Source organism: Nothobranchius furzeri, chromosome 17 (genome assembly GCF_043380555.1).
Source record: "Nothobranchius furzeri strain GRZ-AD chromosome 17, NfurGRZ-RIMD1, whole genome shotgun sequence".
Taxonomy (NCBI): domain Eukaryota; kingdom Metazoa; phylum Chordata; class Actinopteri; order Cyprinodontiformes; family Nothobranchiidae; genus Nothobranchius; species Nothobranchius furzeri.
In genome coordinates, this window is record NC_091757.1 from 20,093,237 (window position 1) to 20,116,441 (window position 23,205).

Consider the following 23,205-nt stretch of genomic DNA (forward strand, 5'->3'; position numbering starts at 1 on the left):
AGCAATGTTGCATGTTAGCTAGCAGCCTCATTTAAGGGGGTCTGTGGGAACCACTTAAGGCTCTCTTCTTAATAGGAATATAAAAAGGCTATTTTTGGTGATAAACACATTGTTTTCCCACATAATGATAATTATATATATCAATCAGTAAAAATGTAGGAAGATGTCACACCCTGTCCTGAAAGAGGAAAGATGTCACACCCTGTCCTGTTTCCCCATTTTGTTCAACCTGCGTCTCTGTTAATTGCTCCCACCTGCCTCTCGTTTTCCAATCACCCAAGCTCCCACCCCGCTTGTATTTAAACCCCTCCAGTTCTGTGTCTCTGGTTGGCTCGTTGTTCCCATGTCCTGCGCGTGTTTATCATTAAAAGACTTTACCTGTCCCAGGTTGTCTGCCTGCCTGATTGCTCCCCAGCGTTTGGATCCTTACATCCGCTCCACTCACCAGCACGTCGTGACAGAAGACAGCTGAAAATGTAGTTATGTAAAGCTTTGACACAACATGGAAATTTAATTAGATATCCAAATTTGAATTTTATCATCAAATAAAAATTTAGAATAAATAAACACATTTTAAGGGAGTAATAGGGAAAAGGAGATTAACACCTTTCAGCATTTCCTGCTTTTTCCAGCAGTGATATTGCTAATTCTGTTCAAGGAAATTCCCTGTTTAATGAGAGACAGCTGGTGAAAATGATATGTAAATAAGTAAGAATGCATGTAGACCTACATAATTAAGCAAAACTGAAACGCTAATATAAAGTATATATATTATATTTTTTTCTCCCTTCGAATCTGGGAGGTTGGAACCCCAGCTCCAGCTATGGACAAGCCCCCAGGGGGCCCAACTTGATATTTTTTCATGGGGCCCAAAATCTCTGGCAGCCCCCCTGGTAACGTCACATATCAACATGCTGCCCCTGGAGTCTGCTTACAGCACTTGATGAGGGGACCAGGTGTGATGAATGAAGGCTGATGAGATGAGTGATGGTGCATGCATGGCAGGGTCATGACAGTCTTACCTCCACACGCTCTGTCTTTCCTTTTGTTGGTGTGGTTCATGCACGGCGCGCGCTGATGCATAAAATCCCGCGTCCTTGCTGGATTAACAGCCACTGCTTTCTCTTCACAAACAGTTTAATTTAAGATTTAAACATGAAACGGAAACCCGTCAGCAACGTGGGACAGAGTTTCAATTTGCGGATAATTCTGGTCTCCCTTTACTTGTCAGAGTCCAAGCCCCCAGGCCGGGCTCTCCCAGCTGACCGGCTTCCGTCTTGGACCACATTACCCAGCATGCCCCTCGCGGGGATTCCCTCCACGTTTCACCTGCGTCAATCCATGTCTATATATGGAAGACGCTACACCGGCTCTTCACTCAGTCATCGTTCCACCGTGATCCATGATCAGAGTATTTCCAAAGCTACTACAGCTAAACCTCCACCTTTCCTCCTCAGACCTCATCTGTCAGCCTTTCCAGCACCGCTTTCAGCCCACAGTCTGTATAATAAAAGCTCTTACTCCCGAACCCAGTCTTCGAGTCTGACAGGATGACTGAGTCCATTAATCCAGCGGAGTTAGAGCAGGTGAAGAGAAAGATGGAGCAACTGGTGAACAAGAACGTTCAGCTCCACGCCCAGGTCGACCGGCTTAACACCAGACTGAACTCCCAGACCGATCTCTCCATGCAGTTGTCTACTGCCGTCACGGCACTCCAGCAGCAGGTTCATGCTCTCCACCTGCAAGCCCTCACTCCACTGACGGGAGAGCCACACTTCAGTCTCCCGGAGAAGTGGAATGGAGAGACGGGGAGTCCAGACGGTCTGCTCGCTACCCTCGAGATGCAGTTCAAGTGCCACCCAGGACGCTTTCCCACTGTGTGTTCTCGAGTGGCACAGCTCACCTCCCTGCTCACCGGACGTGCTGCAGAGTGGGCCGCTGCGCTCTATAATTCCAAATCACCGGACTGCAATGACTACTTTGCATTCGTGGCTGCCCTCAGAAAGACGTTTGTTCCACCCAGCAGCGAAATGGGGGCAGAGGCACGACTCTTAAAACTCCGCCAGAAGGAGCGCTCTGTGTGCGCTTATGCGTCGGAGTTCCGCACTATGTCCGCCAAGCTGCAGTGGGATGACTCTGCCCTTCGAGCCGTCTTCTTGGAGGGACTGGCAACCTACATCCGGGATGAGATGGCGGGAAAGGAGCTGCCCCAGAACCTGGATGAAGTGGTGGATCTGGCGTTGCGCATGGATCAGCGGGTTCTGGTTCGGCCCAAGCCCTTCACTCGCCCATCCAGGGCGCCTGGACCTCTTCCTCATTCTCCCACGCCTGCTCCCGGACCCGCTTCTACTGATGAGCCCATGCAATTAGGCCACCTTCCTCCAGAGGAGAGACAGCGACGGTGACGCGAGGGTCTCTGTGCCTATTGTGGCTCCTCCCACCACAGGCGCCTGAACTGTCCATTACGTTTGGGAAACGAAATAACCCACTGAGTATCGGGGTTGCTCAGCCTGGGTCACCTTCAGCCCCCGCCTCTTCAAATCGACTCCTTCTTTATGTTACCCTCCTTCATGGTGAGGCCTCACTCCAGATGCACGCGCTGGTGGACTCGGGGGCCGCTGACAATTTTATGGACATGGATCTGGCTAAGCGCCTACGGATCCCCATGACCCCCTTGGAGAGAGTTGTGCCAGTGACCTCGGTGGACGGTAGGCCCCTCCAACCCTATCCGGTCCAAAACCGAACCCAGCCACTCCAGATGATTGTCCAAGGCCACAGAGAGACCCTCTAGTTCCTGATCATATGTGCTCCCTCCTCTCCTCTAATCCTGGGATTTCCCTGGCTCCGTCTCCATGACCCCCGGATTTCCCGGTCCCAGGGCCTCCTTTTGGAATGGGGGGCCCAGTGCCAGGCCCACCTCTCTCCTCCTCCATCCATGCCAGACTGCCCGGCCGGTGACCCTGGCCCAACACCGCCCAATCTGCCACTGCCCTACCGGGACCTGGCTGCGGTGTTCGACAAGCAGCGCGCCACCACACTGCCGCCTCACCGCCCGTACGACATGGAAATCAAGCTGCAACCAGGAACCAGTCCACCCCGGGGGCGACTTTTTTCTCTCTCTCCCGCCGAGTCCAGAGCCATGGAGGAATATATTGACCAGGCCCTCCGGCAGGGTTTCATCTGACCCTCGTCGTCCCCAGGTGCCGCAGGCTTCTTCTTTGTGAGGAAAAAGGAGGGTGATCTCCGCCCCTGTATAGATTACAGAGGACTGAACAAGATCACAGTCAGAGATCGCCATCCTCTGCCGCTCCTCACGTCCGCCCTGGATGCCATCTCCCAGGTGCGGATTTTCACCAAGCTGGACCTCCGGAGCGCCTACAACCTGGTCCGTATCAAAGCTGGAGATGAGTGGAAGACAGCGTTCATCACCCCCACCGGTCACTGGGAGTACCAGGTCATGCCCTTCAGACTGTGCAATAGCCCCGCCGTTTTCCAACGCTTCATCAATGATGTCCTCCGTGACATGTTGGGACGGTGGGTGTTTGCCTACCTGGATGACATTCTGATCTACTCCAAGTCAGAGGCCGAACACCACCACCATGTTCGCGCTGTCCTGACCCGGCTCCTGGACAACAACCTGTTCTGTAAGCCCGAGAAGTGCTCCTTCCACCAGCGGTCCGTTTCATTCCTGGGCTACCTGATTTCGGATCAAGGTCTAACTAAGGACCCTCAGAAAGTCCAGGCGGTGAAGGACTGGCCCCTACCAACCAGCCTGAAGCAACTGCAGAGTTTTCTGGCTTTCTGCAACTTTTACCGTCGATTTATCAAAGACTTTAGCACCATTGTGGTGCCTCTCACCTCTCTCACCCGACCGAGCCCTCCTGGTCAACCGTTCCGGCTCACCCCAGATGCCGTTCGGACCTTCCACTACCTAGTCGCTCGTTTCACATCGGCTCCTATCCTGCGCCATCCGGATCAGGCAGTCCCTTTTGTGGTCGAGGTCGACGCTTCGGATGTCGGCGCCGGCGCTATCCTTTCCCAAGGAGGCCCAGATGACAGGCTACATCCCTGCGCCTACTTCTCCAGGAAGTTTTCCACCACCCAGCAGAAGTACGGCGTAGGGGATCGCGAGCTGCTGGCCATAAAATGGGCGTTGGAGGAATGGAGGCAGTGGCTTCTGGGCACCACTCAGCCGTTCACCATCTGGACTGACCACCAGAACCTAACCCACATCCGGTCCGCCAAGCAGCTAAATCCTCGCCAGGCTCGCTGGGCCCTCTTCTTCGAACCCTACGAGTTCCATCTCGCCTATCGCCCCGGGACTAAAAACCAGAAGGCGGACGCCCTCTCCCGCCAGTTCACACATTCAGCGCCCACGTCCGAGCCGGCGCCCATCCTCCCGGAGCACCGTTTCGTGGCCCAGCTTGGGTGGCCGTTGGAGGAGGCCATCCAAAACGCCCTCCGGGTTGACCCAGCGCTGCCAGAGACCCCCGCCAGTCAGCTCTACGTCCCTGCGGCCTATCGCAGTGAGGCGTTGGCCTGGGCCCACTCATCACGCCTGTCTGGTCACGCGGGCTTCTCTCGGACTCTCAAGCTCTTGAAACGGGCTCTCTGGTGGCCACGTATGGAGAGGGACGTTAAGGAATTCACGAGCGCGTGTGACGTCTGCGCCCGCTCTAAGGCATCCACCCAGGCTCCGGTTGGCACCCTCAGACCTCTTCCGGTGCCCAGCCGCCCCTGGTCCCATGTGGGGCTGGACTTTGTCACAGGTCTCCCGCCGGTCAACGACCTCGACACCATCCTAACGGTCACTGACTGGTTTTCCAAAGCTGTTCACTTCATCGCCCTCCCGGGCCTTCCCTCGGCCCGACGCACTGCAGAACTGTTTCTGGAGAATGTGGTGCGTCTCCACGGGTTCCCGGTCGACGTGGTCTCAGATCGTGGTCCCCAGTTCACGGCCCGTTTCTGGAAAGCCTTCTGCCATCTAGTGGGAGCTTCTGTCAGCCTGTCTTCGGGCTACCACCCACAGACCAACGGTCAAACGGAGCGGGCAAACCAACAGTTGGGCCGGTACCTCCGCTGCTTTGTCTCGGCCCAGCCCTCGCAGTGGCCTAAGTACCTCCTCTGGGCGGAGCTGTCTCATAATCTCCACACCTCTTCAGCCACTCAGATGTCCCCTTTCGAGGTCAGCTATGGCTACCAGACCCCAGTCTTCGCCCACCAGGAACCCGAAGTCGCGGTGCCAGCCGCTCAATCCCTGGTGAGGCGCTGCAAGAATGCATGGATCAAGGCACGGGCCTCCATTACCCGGGCCAACGCCTGTTACTCACACCAACACCTCCGCAGGCACCGCCCGGGTCCCTCCTATGCTCCAGGGGACAAGGTCTGGGTGTCCACGGCAGGCCTCCGGATCCGCGCCGGTTCCAGGAAGCTCACTCCCCGGTTCCTCGGGCCCTACCCCGTGCAAGAGGTCATCAACCCGGTCACGTACCGGCTGCGGCTGCCTACAAGCCTTCGTGTCCATCCTACCTTCCACACCTCCCGGCTCAAGCCTTACGTGGAATCCCCCCTCCTGCCACCTCAGGCTCCAGCACCTCCGCCGGCCCGCTTCCTCGATGGTGAGCCCATCTACACAGTCCGGCGCATTCTGGACGCTCGCCGCCGGGGACGGGGCTGGCAGTACCTCATAGATTGGGCGGACTACGGCCCCGAGGAATGCTCCTGGGAGCCGGCCCGCTCCATCTTGGACCCTGCCCTCATCTCGGACTTCTGGGCCCACCGAGGTGGCCCGGGGACTTCTGGAGCCGTCCCTGGACCGGGGGGTCCTGTCAGAGTCCAAGCCCACAGGCCGGGCTCTCCCAGCTGACCGGCTTCCGTCTTGGACCACATTACCCAGCATGCCCCTCGCGGGGATTCCCTCCACGTTTCACCTGCGTCAATCCATGTCTATTTATGGAAGACGCTACACCGGCTCTTCACTCAGTCATCGTTCCACCGTGATCCATGATCAGAGTATTTCCAAAGCTACTACAGCTAAACCTCCACCTTTCCTCCTCAGACCTCATCCGTCAGCCTTTCCAGCACCGCTTTCAGCCCACCGTCTGTATAATAAAAGCTCTCACTCCCGAACCCAGTCTTCGAGTCTGACATTACTACAGCAGCCACTCAGCTATGGAGGCTGCTGGCCTACGGAGGCTCGGAGCTGGACTCTGGCAAAGGTGAACAGGATCAAACTACTTTTGAGGAGGGAGAGCTTTGCTGCATTTTTGCTACTGAAATAAGACGTTTCAACCAAGCACTGTATGCTTTTTACATTTTACAAGTGTGATTAAAACATTTAGTAAAAATAAACATTTCAAATTCTCACATTTTAGGGGTGCTGGGAGATGATTTAGGGGTGCTTCAGCACTCCCCAACATAGGCTAAAAACGCTCATGGTGCTGATGGCAATTCTGAACGAAATGAACAAGGTCCATGCCAAACCAACGGAAAAAAAGGTTAGAAGCAAGGTACGAAACAGACACTGTAAAATAATTATAAGTATTAAGATGTTAAAAGTATATAAATGTCAAAAGAAAACAATACATAACCTAAGATCTACAACCAGGGGCAGTCCTAGCTCGTTTGGTGCCCTGGGCGATCACACTTCCTTATGCGTGATTTACTTGACCAACTTATTACAAAATGTGATGCATTTATACCCCAAGGCATAAAGAAGGCAAGAGCAAAAAACCAAGTAGCCGTCGCCGCTGTAACATATGTTCTCCAAAAGACACACAGCACTCCCAAAAATAAAAATGATTTTTCAATACCTAATACCCATTTTGCCACCCCCATTGTCCAGGTCTAAAACTGCTACTGTTTACAGCAATATATTCCAATTCATGTTCATGAATATCTTTATTCTTCATGTTTTCAAGGTTTCAAGTGTTTGAAATTTAAACAAAGTGCTTGAACAGTAAGTGATAGATACTGCAGGTGTGTGTGTGTGTGTGTGTGTGTGTGTGTGTGTGTGTGTGTGTGTGTGTGTGTGTGTGTGTGTGTGTGTGTGTGTGTGTGTGTGTGTGTGTGTGTGTGTGTGTGTGTGTGTGTGTGTGTGTGTAAACATGAGCAGCAAATTATCAGAAAGCAAAAGATCAGTCTTGATGAAATGTAGATTTGGGTTCTGATTAGGGTTGTCACGGTAACCGGTGTAGCGGTAAACCCCGGTACAAAAGTTGACAAAAATAATAACCGTCTTGTTTTAAAATATATATATTATCTTGGTGGGTTACCGTGGCTGCGGTGTAGGCGCGGTGACCCTTACCAGCCACCGTATCATCTGCTGAAGTTGCCGGCGGCACATGTGCGCTTTGTTTACGACCAAAACTTTCTTGAGGCTAAAGCTGAAATAATGACCAAAGGAGGAGACAGCAGCGCTCAGGACATTTATTATCCCTCAAAGAAGACAAAGTGGGAAGTACGGGCATTTTTTTTTGATATTTGAAGAATGCCGAGGGACAGTTGATAGAAGACGGCTATCCTGTTTGCAGCACGTGCAGAAAAAGTGTCTGTGAAAGGCAGCAACGCTTCAAATCTCATGACACATCTGCGTGACCATCACCCACAACTCTACAGTCAACGCAAGGCAAGCTAACGTTAGCGTTTTAGCTAAAATGCGTGATCCGAGGATTTGGGTTGAGGGAGAAAGCAACGAGTCGCTATACAGGTGCTGGCCAGTAAATTAGAATATCATCAAAAGGTTGAAAATATTTCAGTAATTCCATTCAAAACGTGAAACTTGTACATTATATTCATGCAATGCACACAGACCAATGTATTTCCGATGTTTATTACGTTTAATTTTGATATTTATAGGTGACAACCAATGAAAACATCAAATCTGGTATCTCAGAAAATTAGAATATTCTAAAGGCCAATGAAAAAATGTTTGTTTCTCTAATGTTGGCCAACTGAAAAGAATGAACATGAAAAGAATGTGCATGTATAGCACTCAATACTTAGTCGGGGCTCCTTTTGCCTCAATAACTGCAGTAATGCGGCGTGGCATGGACTCGATCAGTCTGTGGCACTGCTCAGGTGTTATGAGAGCCCAGGTTGCTCTGATAGTCGTCTTCAGCTCCTCTGCATTGTTGGGTCTAGCGTATTGCATCCTCCGCTTCACAATACCCCATAGATTTTCTATGGGGTTAAGGTCAGGCGAGTTTGCTGGCCAATCAAGGACAGGGATACCATGGTCCTTGAACCAGGTGCTGGTGGTTTTGGCACTGTGTGCAGGTGCCAAGTCCTGTTGAAAGGTGAAGTCTGCATCCCCATAAAGTTGGTCAGCAGCAGGAAGCATGAAGTGCTCTAAAACTTCCTGGTAGACGGCTGCATTGACCCTGGACCTCAGGAAACAGAGTGGGCCAACACCGGCAGATGACATGGCACCCCACACCATCACTGACGGTGGAAACTTTACACTGGACCTCATGCAACGTGGATTCTGTGCTTCTCCGCTCTTCCTCCAGACTCTGGGTCCTTGATTTCCAAAGGAAATGCAGAACTTGCTTTCATCAGAAAACATAACTTTGGACCACTCAGCATCAGTCCAGTCCTTTTTGTCCTTGGCCCAGGCGAGACGCTTCTTGCGCTGTTTCTTGTTCAAGAGTGGCTTGACACACGGAATGCGACACCTGAATCCCATGTCTTTCATGAGTCTCCTCGTGGTGGTTCTTGAAGCGCTGACTCCAGCTGCAGTCCACTCTTTGTGGATCTCCCCCACATTTTTGAATGGGTTTGTCGTCACAATTCTCTGCAGGGTGCGGTTATCCCTAGAGCTTGTACACTTTTTTCTACCACATTTTTTCCGTCCCTTCGCCTGTCTGTTAATGTGCTTGGACACAGAGCTCTGCGAACAGCCAGCTTCTTTAGCAATCACCTTTTGTGTCTTGCCCTCCTTGTGCAAGGTGTCAATGATTGTCTTTTGGACAGCTGTTAAGTCAGAAGTCTTCCCCATGATTGTGGTGCCTTCAAAACAAGACTGAGGGACCTTTTAAAGGCCTTTGCAGGTGTTTTGAGTAAATCAGCTGATTAGAGTGGCAGCAGGTGTCTTCTATATTCAGCCTTTTCAGAATATTCTAATTTTTTGAGATACCAAATTTGGAGTTTTCACTAGTTGTCACTTATGAATATCAAATTTAAATGTAATGAACATTGGAAATACATTGGTCTGTGTGCATTGCATGAATATAATGTACAAGTTTCACGTTTTGAATGGAATTACTGAAATATTTTCAACCTTTTGATGATATTCTAATTTACTGGCCAGCACCTGTATAAAGCAGCCGCAGCGCCGCTACCTGCATATAAACCGTGTCGCAGACACCCCCATGTTGAAATGACGCTATGCATTACGGGGCTCCCAGGGGCAGATAAGAGTTGGTCTCTCTCCGAGAATAATTATGAATTTAACAATGATTACTGCCTGATGACATTTTCCCACATCTGCAAAGCTCACTGGAAGGACACAAACCGAGGACAATATTTTCCTGATATAGGGTTTATTACTCAAGTAAGTGTCATGTTTGGAGGAAGGTACCTAACCCAAGACATGCAGAATGCAACATAGACCAAAAACGGATGGTAAAATGATTTATTTATAAAGGAGGAACTTAGGATGCACAGATAAGTCTGTGGTTGGAACTGCTACGACAGCTCAGCGTCTGGAGGAGGGAGAACACAGTGAGCATAGGTTCTGATTCAGAAGTCCAATGTAGGCAGAGGTAGAGCCCTGCACTGAAGCCCTAGGCCCTCGTGTCGGCCCGGCCCGACGGCCCTCGGGCCGGGCGCCTTTATTTTTAATCGAATTCATTAAAAAAACGAAACACAAACGCAACATAGTAGAGCCCTGCGCGGGACTGTTTTCTTCATCCCGCTCCTGCCCGCTCCCGCTGAATTTCTGACCATTAACGCCTGCAACTGCAGCGTTAAACCAGGGGCGGATTAAGGACTGAAGAACATCCGGGGCTTAACACACGCACACACACACGCTCACACACACACACACACACACACACACACACACACGTGACACGCACTGGTCAACATCATATTTGTCTTGTACCACATAATTTTTAATCTGAAGCTACATATTAAGCATTTTCAGGTCAGAGTATTGTTCCTGTTAGTGTTTAGTGTGAGATGATAGTAAATATTCCCTTTCTTTCTCCAACAAATTTACCTGATAGTAAGCTAGCTTTAGGCAAACCAGCAGCACAACAAATATTTTCAAATAAGACTCACAAACCTGAGTCAACACCAGTCTCATCAAAGCTGGGGTTCTGTCGCCGTACTTTTGGTCTAAAAAACGTCCTTATGTCCATCTTCACTCATGCGTTTCAGGCAGAGAGAGCAGAAGAAGCCGGCTGCTGAAGGGCTTCTTCTTCAGTGGTGGAGGCTCAGGCAGGCTGTATACAAACTACTGCCAGCTGCTCCCTCTCTGTTGGACTTTGGTACTGCATGTTACTTCCGCGATTTAGATCCGGGGCTTTCCATCAAGCATCCGGGGCTTCAGCCCAAGTAGCCAGGCCTAACGCCGCCCCTGCGTTAAACTCCCGCCCGCACCCGTAGTGTGCATATCTACTCCCGCCCACACACGTAGTGTGCATATCTGCTCCCGCCCGCACCCGTAGTGTGCATATCTGCTCCCGCCCGCACCCGTAGTGTGCATATCTACTCCCGCCCACACACGTAGTGTGCATATCTACTCCCGCCCGCACCCGTAGTGTGCATATCTGCTCCCGCCCGCACCCGTAGTGTGCATATCTACTCCCGCACGCACCCGTGGTGTGCATATCTACTCCCGCCCGCACCCGTAGTGTGCATATCTACTCCCGCCCGCACCCGTAGTGTGCATATCTACTCCCGCCCGCACCCGTAGTGTGCATATCTACTCCCGCCCGCACCCGTAGTGTGCATATCTACTCCCGCCCGCAACCGCAAAACTCGGAGAAATTACGCAGCTGGACCGAGCGCAATTTGTGGCAGCGGCAGCGCGAGTGGCACTTGCGTTGGCAGCTCTGACTCTTCCGGGTGGTGCCACGGCTTTTAGTGGCACCTGCCACTGCTGCCATGGCCGCTGTCACTGCTGCCACAGCTGCCACGGCCCATGCCACTGCTGCCAAGACACTTCCGGGTGGTGCCACGGCTTTTAGTGGCACTAGCCACGCCCCCTGCCTCTAAAAGTCGTGGCACCACCCGGAAGTGGTGGTGCCACGACTTTTAGTGGCACCTGCCACTGCTGCCACGGTACCTGCAGCTGCCACAGGCTGTAGTGACTTCAGTAATTGCAGCACTTATTGCATCATCGGCCTCATCATGCCAACGTTTTTATTTTTTACTTTATTAACAAAATCAAAACAAACAAGGCTGTCACCAAAAATATTTGAAATATTTCAAGCGGTTTACAAATGCATTTCCCAGTCACTCCATGCATATACAGTGTAATGCAATCAGAAGCGTTAATGCATTTATTTTTTCCATCATTTTTATTGCTCCCACAGACGAATCCGTGACAGCTCTAGTGGAAGATCCACAGACACTTCCGGGTTGAAGACCGGCAGGTCATTGGCCTCCGGTGCGGAGTCAGGAAGCAGGGGAACACCAGAGGCAGATGAAGAGCGCCAGAGCAGTTCTCAATTTCTGAAATAATTTATGACAACTGCTACCAATGTGGATTGTGGAATAAAAAGAGATAAACTGTTAGTTTTCTCAATATTGTCATTGCAATCGCAGCAGATAACGCCATCTGCCGGCTTAAAATGGTTATTGCAGTACATTTTAAACAACTTGGAAGTGAAAAGGCTGTTTGTCACTACAACAGATTTGGGAATGTAGTTTATTGTTAATAGATATTGTGATTTTACAACAATAAAGTTTTGTATTTTCTATATAGATTTATCACTCTCTGTAATGTGAAGGGACTCCAGAAGACTTAGAACACAATAAAACTTTATTAAAACCAAGACCTATGCTGTTTAGTCTTGTACCTCAAATCTGGAGAAAACTTTGAGGTTCTTCTCATCTATGATAAAGGAACAGAACTTGTCATAGTCATTTTTATTTTCAAAAGCAAAAGTCAAATGTTCTGCTGGAGAGTCATAATCATGGTCCTCGTTCCAGCTTTGAACTGCCTCAAGGACTTCCTGCTGTTCTTCCTCATCCATGGACAGAACGGATGGCACTTTAACCATTTCCTCGAACAGTGTTCCCTTTACCCACTCGGCTGCTGCCAGCGTGTCTGCCAAAATACTGCTTTCCTGTGAAAATGACAGACACACACACACACACACACACACACACACACATTTATATATATACATGCAATGTTTATGCATGTATGCTGAAAACCCCTCTTTGATTTCGAAGAAGAAGTTGCAAAATTCCCGGGACATCAAACACCCTCCGCCCTCACTGTAAATATATACATATGTACTATATACTATGCTTGTTATGTGTGCTTTACCTTTGGAGTGTCATCATTAATGGCCAGTTCTGCTTTTCTGTGAGGTCAGAGAAATCATGGCGTTTCAAAATTTCAGCTTATTATACATGCTCCTAACAGGAGTCAGCACCCAAATGTTACTATACCCTTCATTGTCAATGAATGGCTTGGTCTTCATAAGCAAGTCTTCTGCTTGAAAACGGCAGATGACATTTGTAGTCTGCACCCACTGAATCAGAGCCTATAAAACAATTTTACATCAAATTAATTTGGAAAAAGTTAGAATCTACATTATGCAGATCTTTGACCACATTATTATTGTGAAGGCACTATTTTCTGTTGGTGAAAATGTAATTTTAGCATCCAACTTCTTCCTGCTTGTGTTACAAAACATTACAAATACTAGTAAGTTGTGTTTTTTTATATTTATAAGTGTCATATAAACATACCTCGGGCAGAATAACATCTGTTATGAAATGAGGATCCACAGATGTAGTTCCTGAAAGTGACAGGACTCTTTCCAAACGCTGGATGATTGTTTCAGTCTGGAACAGGAAGTAATAAATATAATAAATGAACAATAAAATTATAAAATTAATTGGGAGGTTGGAGAGAAAGTCATTAAATTCTTTAGTTCTGTATAACTTCCAATGTACGTTCTTGTCAATAACACATTATTTATAAATTTTACCATGGCCAATTTACACCTTATCCTGTAGAATAAATCTCTGTTTAGTAATTCTTCTTTTAGTAATATTGTATAAATTTGTATTTGTATTTACTGTACATATTTAGAGAGTAACAGGGACGGTGCTTTAAGTCCAGACGCTTTTCTTTCAAAGCTCCTTAGACTACAATGACCTGGATGACTGAGAACCTTCACAGACACATTCTATATGGTATTCTATATGGTTCCACAAACCAAAATATATTTTCCAAAAGGTTGGAGGATTAGAATTCCTGTTAAAATGTGACTTTGAAATATATAAATTACCAATCAAACTATCTGACTTCCATAAACAAATTCTGCTCTACTGGAAAATGATATTCAGCCACAACTTTACACCGCATAGCTCCACCTTGTGGAATAATAGAGCCATTGTAATTAATAGGAAGACTAAATTCAAAGAAGAATGGTATGACAAACAGATTTTATATGTGACAGATTTGATGGATAAAAATGGCAATTTGTTACAATTTGAATGTTTTGTCGAAAAATTTAATTTTAAATGCTCTGTTAGAGAGTTTAATCAAATCAGTAGAGCTATTCCACTTCCCTTAAATTCATGATTAAAAATACCTTGCTTAATTCAAATGTGGTGATTAAACTTCCTGAGTTGAAAATTGGCAAATTTAAATTAGGTGAACAAAAATGTAATAACAAAGTACTTGGAAGTATGTTAAAAATAGTTATTCTATGATATTGACAAATCAAAGAAAATAAAAATCACAGGAAAGGAAACTACAGCCATGCAGCTATCTTAAATGGCCAATTGCACCCAAGTTGAAAGAAATTCAATTCAAAATAATACATAATATCAATCCAGCTGCCGAAACATTAAGAAAAAGATTTAATTTTGAAGTGAACCAGTGTGTCTTTTGTATGACAGAATGTGAAACCATTGAGCACCTTTTCTTCTCGTGTTCAGTAACAACTGGTTTTTGGGAGGATGTTTATCGATTATTAAATATTGAGAGAAATGATGTATGGCTTAACAAATCTAAAGTGTTGATCTACATGGATGCTCTGCCAAAAAAGATATCCAAAATGGTGAATATTATTTTCATCATGGGAAAATACCATATACATAAAACTAAATGGAAAAACAGCAAGCCTAACATTAACCATTTTAAAAATGAAATAAAACAATTTACAACATCTCTAAAAGTAGTATCAGAAAATAACCAATCTATAACTGAGTTGTACGAAACAATGTCTGAGTTTCTTGTTCTTTAAATTACAGTCCAATGAATCAAACATGTTTGAAATATAATGCTGAAATATCAACCTCTGAACATTTTTTGTTTGTTGATGATATTTTATTTTTATTTTATTATTATTTTGCATCATAATTTATTTTATGGTGTAGTGTCATGTGGTAATTGTTGCAAGTTCTAAATGTAATTTTCATGTTCCTCATCTGAGGTCATTTGTATTTGCTTTATTCTTCAGTACGTTGAATGTAGGTTACATTTTAAACTGAATGTATGTGAAAACGAAGATTGAAATAGTTACAAAAAAGTTGTTTAAAATGTACTGCAATAACCATTTTAAGCCGGCAGATGGCGTTATCTGCTGCGATTGCAATGACAATATTGAGAAAACTAACAGATTATCTCTTTTTATTCCACAATCCACATTGGTAGCAGTTGTCATAAAAAATTTCAGAAATTGAGAACTGCTCTGGCGCTCTCCATCTGCCTCTGGTAATCCCCTGCTTCCTGACTCCGTACCGGAGGCCGGTGACTCGCCGGTCCTCAACCCGGAAGTGTCTGTGGATCTTCCACTAGAGCTGTCACAGATTTGTCTGGGGGAGCAATAAAAATGATGGAAAAAATAAATGCATTAACGCTTCTGATTGCATTACACTGTATATGCCTGGAGTGACTGGGAAATGCATTTGTAAACCGCTTGAAATATTTCAAATATTTTCGGTGACAGCCTTGTTTGTTTTGATTTTGTTAATAAAGTAAAAAATAAAAACGTTGGCATGATGAGGCCGATGATGCAATAAGTGCTGCAATTACTGAGGTCACTACAGCCTGTGGCAGCCGCAGGTACCGTGGCAGCAGTGGCAGGTGCCACTAAAAGTCGTGGCACCACCAGTTCCGGGTGGTGCCACGACTTTTAGAGGCAGGGGGCGTGGCTAGTGCCACTAAAAGCCGTGGCACCACCTGGAAGTGTCTTGGCAGCAGTGGCATGGGCCGTGGCAGCTGTGGCAGCAGTGGCAGCGGCCATGGCAGCAGTGGCAGGTGCCACTAAAAGCCGTGGCACCACCCGGAAGAGTCAGAGCTGCCACTGCAAGTGCCACTCGTGCTGCCGCTGCCACAAATCGCTCCTATTACCTCACAATAAAAGAGATGTATTGACTTTGCGTCCTCTCTGGTCCTGGAGAAAACATGTCACAACCCGCGGCTCTCCCATCCTTCTGATGCGGCTCTCTGTGCTTGTAAAATAATGAATGGATATTTAAATAAAATGTTTTATATTTTACTGAATTAATTTTATATCTGTAAGTCAATTCTATGTAAAGATTGTCTGCGTAAACCTGAACAGGTCCAACCCGGTCTTACTGTGAGACCGGGTTGACGGGTCACGCTTGTGCGTAATCATAGGCGCTTCCTGGGCTGAAGAGATTCTGGGATTCTCCTCCTGGATGTGTCGCACATTGGAGACAGGAACAAGCACTATTCAGCCAAAGTTTCATAATCAGGGAACATTTTCTAAGGGACAAGTCTCTCTGAGAGACAGGGTTTGGAAAACACTCGCTTCAGTGGGAGGAACCTTCCCGCATGCGCTCTGGTTCTGCGATGCGCTCCAAGCCCCTCTCCACAACTTCAGCTCGCTGTGCACATATGCGCTGAGCAGCTCAGATGTTCAGATGGGAATCTTTTCTTGGGTGATTTAGCTACATCTGCGATGTGTGTAACGAATAAAATGTCAGTTTGTCTGCATGCGTCGGGATAATTCTTTCTATTCTTTCTCTGTCAAAATAAACAGCCAAACACGGTAACTATCCGGTCAACACAAGCCCTGCTTTAGACTGTTTTGTTTGCTTGTGAAAATTGTTGGAAAGAGATCAAATTTAACTTGATTACCACCAGAGCCAGTGCGCCGTTATCTCCGTGACGGTAAACAAGGGAAAAACAAATTGATCGGATCCTGCTCGTCTTTTAACACATTGGTCAGGATTGACGCACTTTGTTTTCATTTAGTTGGTTAAAAAAAGTCAGGCTCGGGTCGGGCCAGAGAATCCTGAAAACCTTTTCGGGCCGGGTCGGGCTGGGGCTCAGATTTTAGGTCCGTGCAGGGGTCTAGGCAGAGGTGTTCAGCAGAACATCCTGTGGGGCGTGTAGATGTTGGCTGGAGGAGGGAGAGGTAGAGAGCCGGGGGGAAGCGCAGGAGAGGGAGCATAGGTGGAGAGAAGCGGGGCGTCCTGGTGGATGGGGCACTGGGTTGAGATGAGAGGTGGGTTATGGAGGTTGGTGATATGGTCCGCGTGCTGAAAATCCAAATCCTGGAGTAGAGGTAAGTATCTAAAGAGCCCGACAGAAATCCTGACGAAGGGTAAAAATCCAAATCAGTTCCAGACGAAGCAAGAAAGGTCAACATCCAAAAATACTAGAGCTAAACACTACGAATAACATTAATCCAAGAAATACTAGAGATAACTCGAGTGGCTGGCTACTACCACACTGAGGCAATCTTCCGGCGTCGAATTGTGTCCTCCATCCACCTTAAATAGGAAAACACCCCGCTGATCAGGAACAGCTGGGCCACTCCCTCTCCTGGCAAGAGACTCACAGATGGTTAAGAGGAAGAGAGTACTCACCCCAGCTCATGACAGTAAGGGTAAAAAGGTATCTGAGTAGAAGGCGTACTGAGGCCTAGTCCACACGTAGCCGGGTCTTTTTAAAACGAATATCCGCCCCTCCAAAAACTTGCATCCACACCACCTCGTTTTAAAAAAACTCTGTCCACACGTACCCGGATAAATACGTTGTTAAGGACATGCCAGACCTGTAGGCGGCAGTACTTCCCCCGTTCTTAACCTCGTCCTTCGTCTGTGGTCTTCCGCAAGCAGCAGTAATTCCGCTTGCAAAAACAAACAAGCAAAAAGCGCTTGGACGATTGAGAAAGCGAGCGCAGCTCTGAGGGCATCCATGCTGTCGGCTAGTGTAAACACAGGTCGCACACGTGATGTCAGCATTTTTTTGTCATGGAAAGTGACGTTGCGGACCTTAAAACTCCGGTTTTGTCTGTCCACACGCAGACACCCAAAACGGAGAAAACGCAGATCTTCACTTTGGCCGGAGTTTTTAAAAAGATCCGTTTTCGTGTGGATGACAGGCCAAAACGTAGAAAAATATCTACGTTTTGGCAGATCCCCGGCTACGTGTGGACAGGGCCTGAGTATCATCTGATCTAATATTTTTAAAATGATGACATCAAACAGACAAACATTAAGAAGTTATGGGCAAATATTGGTATTTTAAAGTCTAAAGGGGGAAAATGTAAAGGAATAAACAACATAATTACAAAATGAAAAACTTTAGGCAAAACTTAGACACAAACTGAGGACAATAAATTCCTGGTATACAGGGATTATTTAGTTGTCTGAAAATGTAACACGTTTAAAAAAATACCGCGATAATACCGAAAACCGTGATAATTTTGGTCACAATAACCGTGAGGTTAAATTTTATAACAATAACCAGCACAAATCATCACTTTGGAAAAGTCACACCAGGTCATCTAGAAATCTGATGGAGGACATGCAAGTGAAACTGGAAAAATGTAAATATTGTGTAAAAGTCCATCTTTTTCAGTAATTCAACTTAGACTGAGAGACCAAGAGCGAGCCACCCCAATTATGTTGCCATGACATGTCGAGATGTGCAGCAAAACATGAAGTTACGCGTCACGCTGACGTCACTCAGAAGACTCAGAAGATTAAAAAGTAAGTAAATAAATAAATAAAATGAATAAATAATAAATTCAATCAAAATAAGCCCCACCCACCCACTATCTCTCTCCCATGCTTATTTCTCAGTGTGGTCTCAGGGAGCTGCTACAGAACTCCATCAGTCAGTCCATCACGGGGACACGGGGACAGTCTAAGATCTTCTAGTCGTGGGCTGGTGTAGAAACTCCCACACCCGTTTTTCACACAACAGGAGATGTTTTAGAGCACTGGTCCCAGGTGGATGAATAGAATAGAACAGTAATGTCAGTGGGGAAATTCATTTGCTAGAGCAGCACAAACACTTACAGAAAAGAAAAAGGGAAATTAATAAGATTAGAGGTAAACACACAAAGGCAGTAAGCTATTATAGTAACCTTCAACCACTAAAAACAACCAATAACAAAACTGGGTTTCCAGAACTATGCAGCAGGGACACAAACATACTACATCCGGTAATAAAATCATCTCTATGTTGTTTTTAACAGCAGCTGATTTATGTATCATGGTTTTAACTAGATTTTGGCTGTATGACTTTTTGTTTTATCTATTTTATTTTTGCTTTTATGTCCTCAATTTAATATATGGCGCCTTAAGATTTATTGTGAAGCAATGTCAGCTTTTTAAATCCTGTACAAATACATTTTAACACACATGTCTTGTTCCATGCTGCACGTGCTTGCGTCTGACTGGGCGCCATTAATGAGCAGTGAAAATGCAGACAGCGCTTCGCTGACCAGTGCGAGCCAGGGAGAGGAAATGTCAGAGATGGTTTTTACAACAGCGTGATGAAGATGTTAGGTGCATGGGTGTATTTTCTGGTTTTATTACAGTTGTTTCATTTTCTTTCAGAACCATTAGAATAATGTCAATATTTTAGGTGCAGTACCAGCAAACAGGCACAGGAGGGCGACATTGGTCCAACAGACGGTTTACATTTACCTGAAACACCGTGGTTAAGACAACTGACTTCATCTGCCTGATTTCATGTTCCTGATATTTTCTAATGACAGTTTTTCTGTTTGGTCAGTCTTGTTTTCTCTACTTCCTGGATTCAGCGCCAGAAACCATTGTCCACCCCTTTTACGTAACGTGGAAGCAAGCCCTTGTTGCCATGGAGACCTGCCGTGTGCTACGTTAACTGCTGTTCTCCCTCTACTGTTTTTGCTGCATGTGCGCAAAGTTCACGTATTTACTTTTACGTGCTTCATTGAGCTCGTATTTACAGGTAGGACTGACATTTCTAGTCTTTAGTGTTTAAAAGTGTTTCATTAGAACCTGCAGAAGCAGCTAAACGTTCTTTCTGTCCCAACTGGACCGGACCGGACCCTCTGGAGACAGAAACCCGACACACAAGACGGCCACAGCGTTCACGCATGCGCAGCAGTACAATTGTAATGGTCTGCACGCACGGAAGCGCAGGTGGCGTGATGACGTCACAAAGCCTTTATGACTGACGCTGGCAGCATGGACATATACATAAAGGTCTGCAGTCAGTGGTCAGTCAGTATCAGACTTGCTTTGAAGAAGGTGGTTGGACGGATTGTTGCTCTCAGAAAACTTGTTGGTTTTGTGTAAACAACATCTTTTAACAGCTTCCTTCAGAGAAATCTGGTGCATTTGGTGAATATTTATAGCTAAATTATTCACTGCTCGGAAATCCTAGAGTGCAAAATGGTCTTTGTTCTGTCAAACAGCCAACCAGCTTTCCAGTCAGGGCTAAGGTCCTCTGAGCTACAGTCGCTTCACAAACGACGCAGATATGAACTTCTGGCTAGCTACAGAGGAACTAGCTTCGCAGAAACACAAAACCTGTGTCTGTCTGCATCAAAACCTGACAAGTCTCGTCAGATTCAGCCCTTTGAGGAACCAAGTGTCCTTTTCAAGACAGCCGCGTCTGTGGACACCAGTGGAGGTTTAACATCCATCTCCAGCAAAAACTCCTCTGTTTTACAGGCTAATCGACAAGACCAAAGATATAAAACGCTGGCAAGGTACCGAGGAATTTCCTTAGTGGAGAAAAGACAGACGTCCTCTGTCCAACTCCAGGATACTCCTCGCATTCAGCTGTTGGGGAAAAGAAAGCGTTTGAGTGACGTAGATCACGAGAACTCTGACTTCCCAAGCGCTGCTAAAAGGCTGCGGCTGTCAGAAGGCACACCTCAGCAGAAACGTCCCACTATGATCCGCCTCAAAGGTCGTAGGAAAGGGACGGATTCAGGACCCAAAAGTGTCTCCGAACCCCCAAAAACTGCATCTACCATCAAGTCTGAGCAGCCTCGAACTCCAGTAATCTGGATTATTGGATCCAGTTACATCAGACGGGGTGAAGAGGCGGCTCAGCGGCAGTTTGGGACAAACTTTGGACTCAGAGCTAAGGTCCAATGGTTTGGCAAAGGAGGCATGCGCTGGGGCGGTGTCCTTCCCAGGTTTTACTCCGAGGCTCCCACACACGGTCCTCCAGATATTCTGGTCGTCCACGCCGGAGGAAACGATCTGGGTCTCGTTTCCCCGGTGGAACTGGCTTCTCAGATCCAAAAGGATTTGTCCCACCTCCATAAGGACTTTCCGGAAATGAGAATAGCCTTTTCCGCCATCAACGAACGGCAGTCGTGGCGATACGGGCGACCAGGAAGAATTAACAGCAACAGAAAACAGGTTAATTCTTTACTGAGGAGGGCCGTTAGGAGCTTTGGGGGCCTGGTCATCGAGCATCCTGAGCTCAGGTTCTTCAACAACACCCTTTTTCTCCCAGACAGAGTGCATTTCAGTAAGAGAGGAAACAGCTTGTTTCTGGGCAGCATTCACTCTGTTCTGGAGAAGATTCTGGCTCAGAGGTGTAACACCTGAATCTGTTACGCCTTAAAAAGATAACAGCAGACAGAAAAGGGCAAATGGACGAGCTTCTCGTCCAGCACCAAAAAAAAAAAAAAAAAAAAAAAAAAAAAAAAAAAAAATCCAACTAACTCTGCCAGAGTTTCCCTTTTGAGTCACTTCTGCCGGTCCCAAGCCCGGATTAAAGAGGAGGGGTTGGATTATAACACAGAACTAAATCCACAGTAGAGGGATTTTACTCTTAAGAAATAAAATGAAGGCAGGTTATGACATATACAAATATATTTAGTAAACATTTATAGTTTCTAATCAAACACGTCAAATATAAAACTATTTATTATACAATACAGTACAAACTAGGAATGGGACGATCTACCTAAACTCACGATACGATGCACCTCGATATGTCTGAGGCACGAAACGATACGTCACGATACGATATCAGATAAGAAAAAAAAAGGAAAAAATATTACTGTATAATAACAACTTGTTTATTTTTTTTCCAGTTGCACACAGGGAAACACAAGGCCTAACAGGCCAAACACAAACAGGAACACCCTTAGTGCTGCTATAGGCCTTGGTTATCTTATCTCAGGACTGGTTCTTCTTCAAAAAAACTAACATATCAACATGTTCTGGTGTAATCAGTGATCTCTGAGCAGACACAATGTCTCCTGCTGTGGAAAAGACGCTCACTGGGCACTGATGTAGCAGGAATGCAAAGGTAGGCTTTGGCAAGGGAGGCAAGTATGGGGTAAGCATAAGCATTAACTTTCCACCACTCAAGTGGACTTCTGTTGAGTGGGATGGGAATCCCACTCCTGTAGGAGAGTATCTCCATTTCAATTCCTCTGCTGGTCTGCACTGTCTCAACAGTAGTGTAGGAGCTCCCAAGGAGATCTTCCAACGCTGTCTTCTTTGGTGGGGGAGGCTGTGTTGCATCCTGCATCTGCCTTTCTCCTTCTACTGGCTCTTCCTGGCTCTGCTCTGCTCCCTGTGCTGCCTCAACCATGACCCTGGCCTGCTCTGCTGCTGCCTCTGATGTTGAAGCACTGGCCCTAGTGGTTCTTTCATCAGTGTAACTGGTCTGAAAATAAATAAAATAGAAAAACTAGTTAAACATTTCTGTCCTTCACTCTCATTCACTCTCTCTCTGATGGACTAATAAAAAAACATGAGAAATAAGTTTTCAGACTCTGGCCTGCACATACATACAGTTACACACATGCAGCAGGAAACCTCTTTTTCCCCAATAAAAGTTAGCCTACCTGGTTGCGCTGCTCATGAAGTGCTGAAGCTTTTTCACATATTCGGGCATAGATGCACTCACGTTGTTCATCATTCAGATGGGACAGGCTTCTGAATCGTGGGTCAAGCGCTGTGCACTCCTGCAGCACATCATTACAGTCCCCGGTGCATCGGTCTGAGATGTCGAGTAAGATGGCGCTTTTCATGTTGGCGATGGTCTGTGTGTCATTTCCGTTTGGTGACATGCTTTGCTCGATCATGTACTTCAGTGGCATTATCAGTGAAACAGTGGGCTCTTTTTCATCACAGACAACAGTTGTGGCTGTCTTCAGTGGCTTAAGCAGTTTCACTATGTCTTCTACATCTGATATATCAGTGTGATCCAGAGTGTCGATTTCTCTCGCATTCCTTCGGATTTCTGGGCAGCTCAACGCTGCTGAGACAGCTGCTTGCTGCTCAAGGTAGCGCGCCAGCATTTCCTACGTGCTGTTCCACCTGGTCTGGACATCGGTGATGAGTTTATGCCGAGGCAGTTCCAACTGGGTTTGCTTGTTGGTCAGGACTGCGGTGGCCGTGGTGCTCTTGTGAAAAAATGTAGTTATTCTTCACACACGACCAAGAAGGCGCGCAACGCGGGATACAGCCAAGCCTCTCTTACTGGCCAGATTCACAACATGCGCCAAGCACTTGATGTGAGGGTGGAGACCGCTCTCTCTCACAGCAATGTCCATGTTGCTCGCGTTGTCTGTGACACAAGCAATGGTTGTGTGTGGCCTTGTTAGCTCCCACTCACTCAGTGAATTTCTCAACACTTGAGCTATGTTAACACCAGTATGACTTTCACTTAGCTCACGAGTTTGCAACACAAAGCTTTTACTCTCCCATTTTTCGATGATGACTTGTGCCGTAATGGTGACATAACTCTGTGTTGCACGCGAGGTCCAGCTGTCGGTG

General features: G+C 46.8%; 2 protein-coding genes across 2 annotated transcripts in view; both read left to right on the forward strand.

The window, feature by feature from the left end:
- The window catches only part of LOC139063672 (uncharacterized), a 459,214-nt gene extending 438,152 nt beyond the window's left edge, over positions 1-21,062 (forward strand). Inside the window, exon 2 of the mRNA XM_070546280.1 lies at positions 19,654-21,062. Coding sequence (XP_070402381.1) covers positions 19,843-21,018 — 1,176 coding nt within the window. The 5' untranslated portion in view covers positions 19,654-19,842 and the 3' untranslated portion in view covers positions 21,019-21,062. The remainder of the gene's footprint in view (positions 1-19,653) is intronic.
- LOC139063677 (uncharacterized) overlaps positions 1-23,205 on the forward strand; it is a 642,331-nt gene that overhangs the window by 532,902 nt on the left and 86,224 nt on the right. The gene's annotated exons all lie outside the window — the stretch shown is intronic.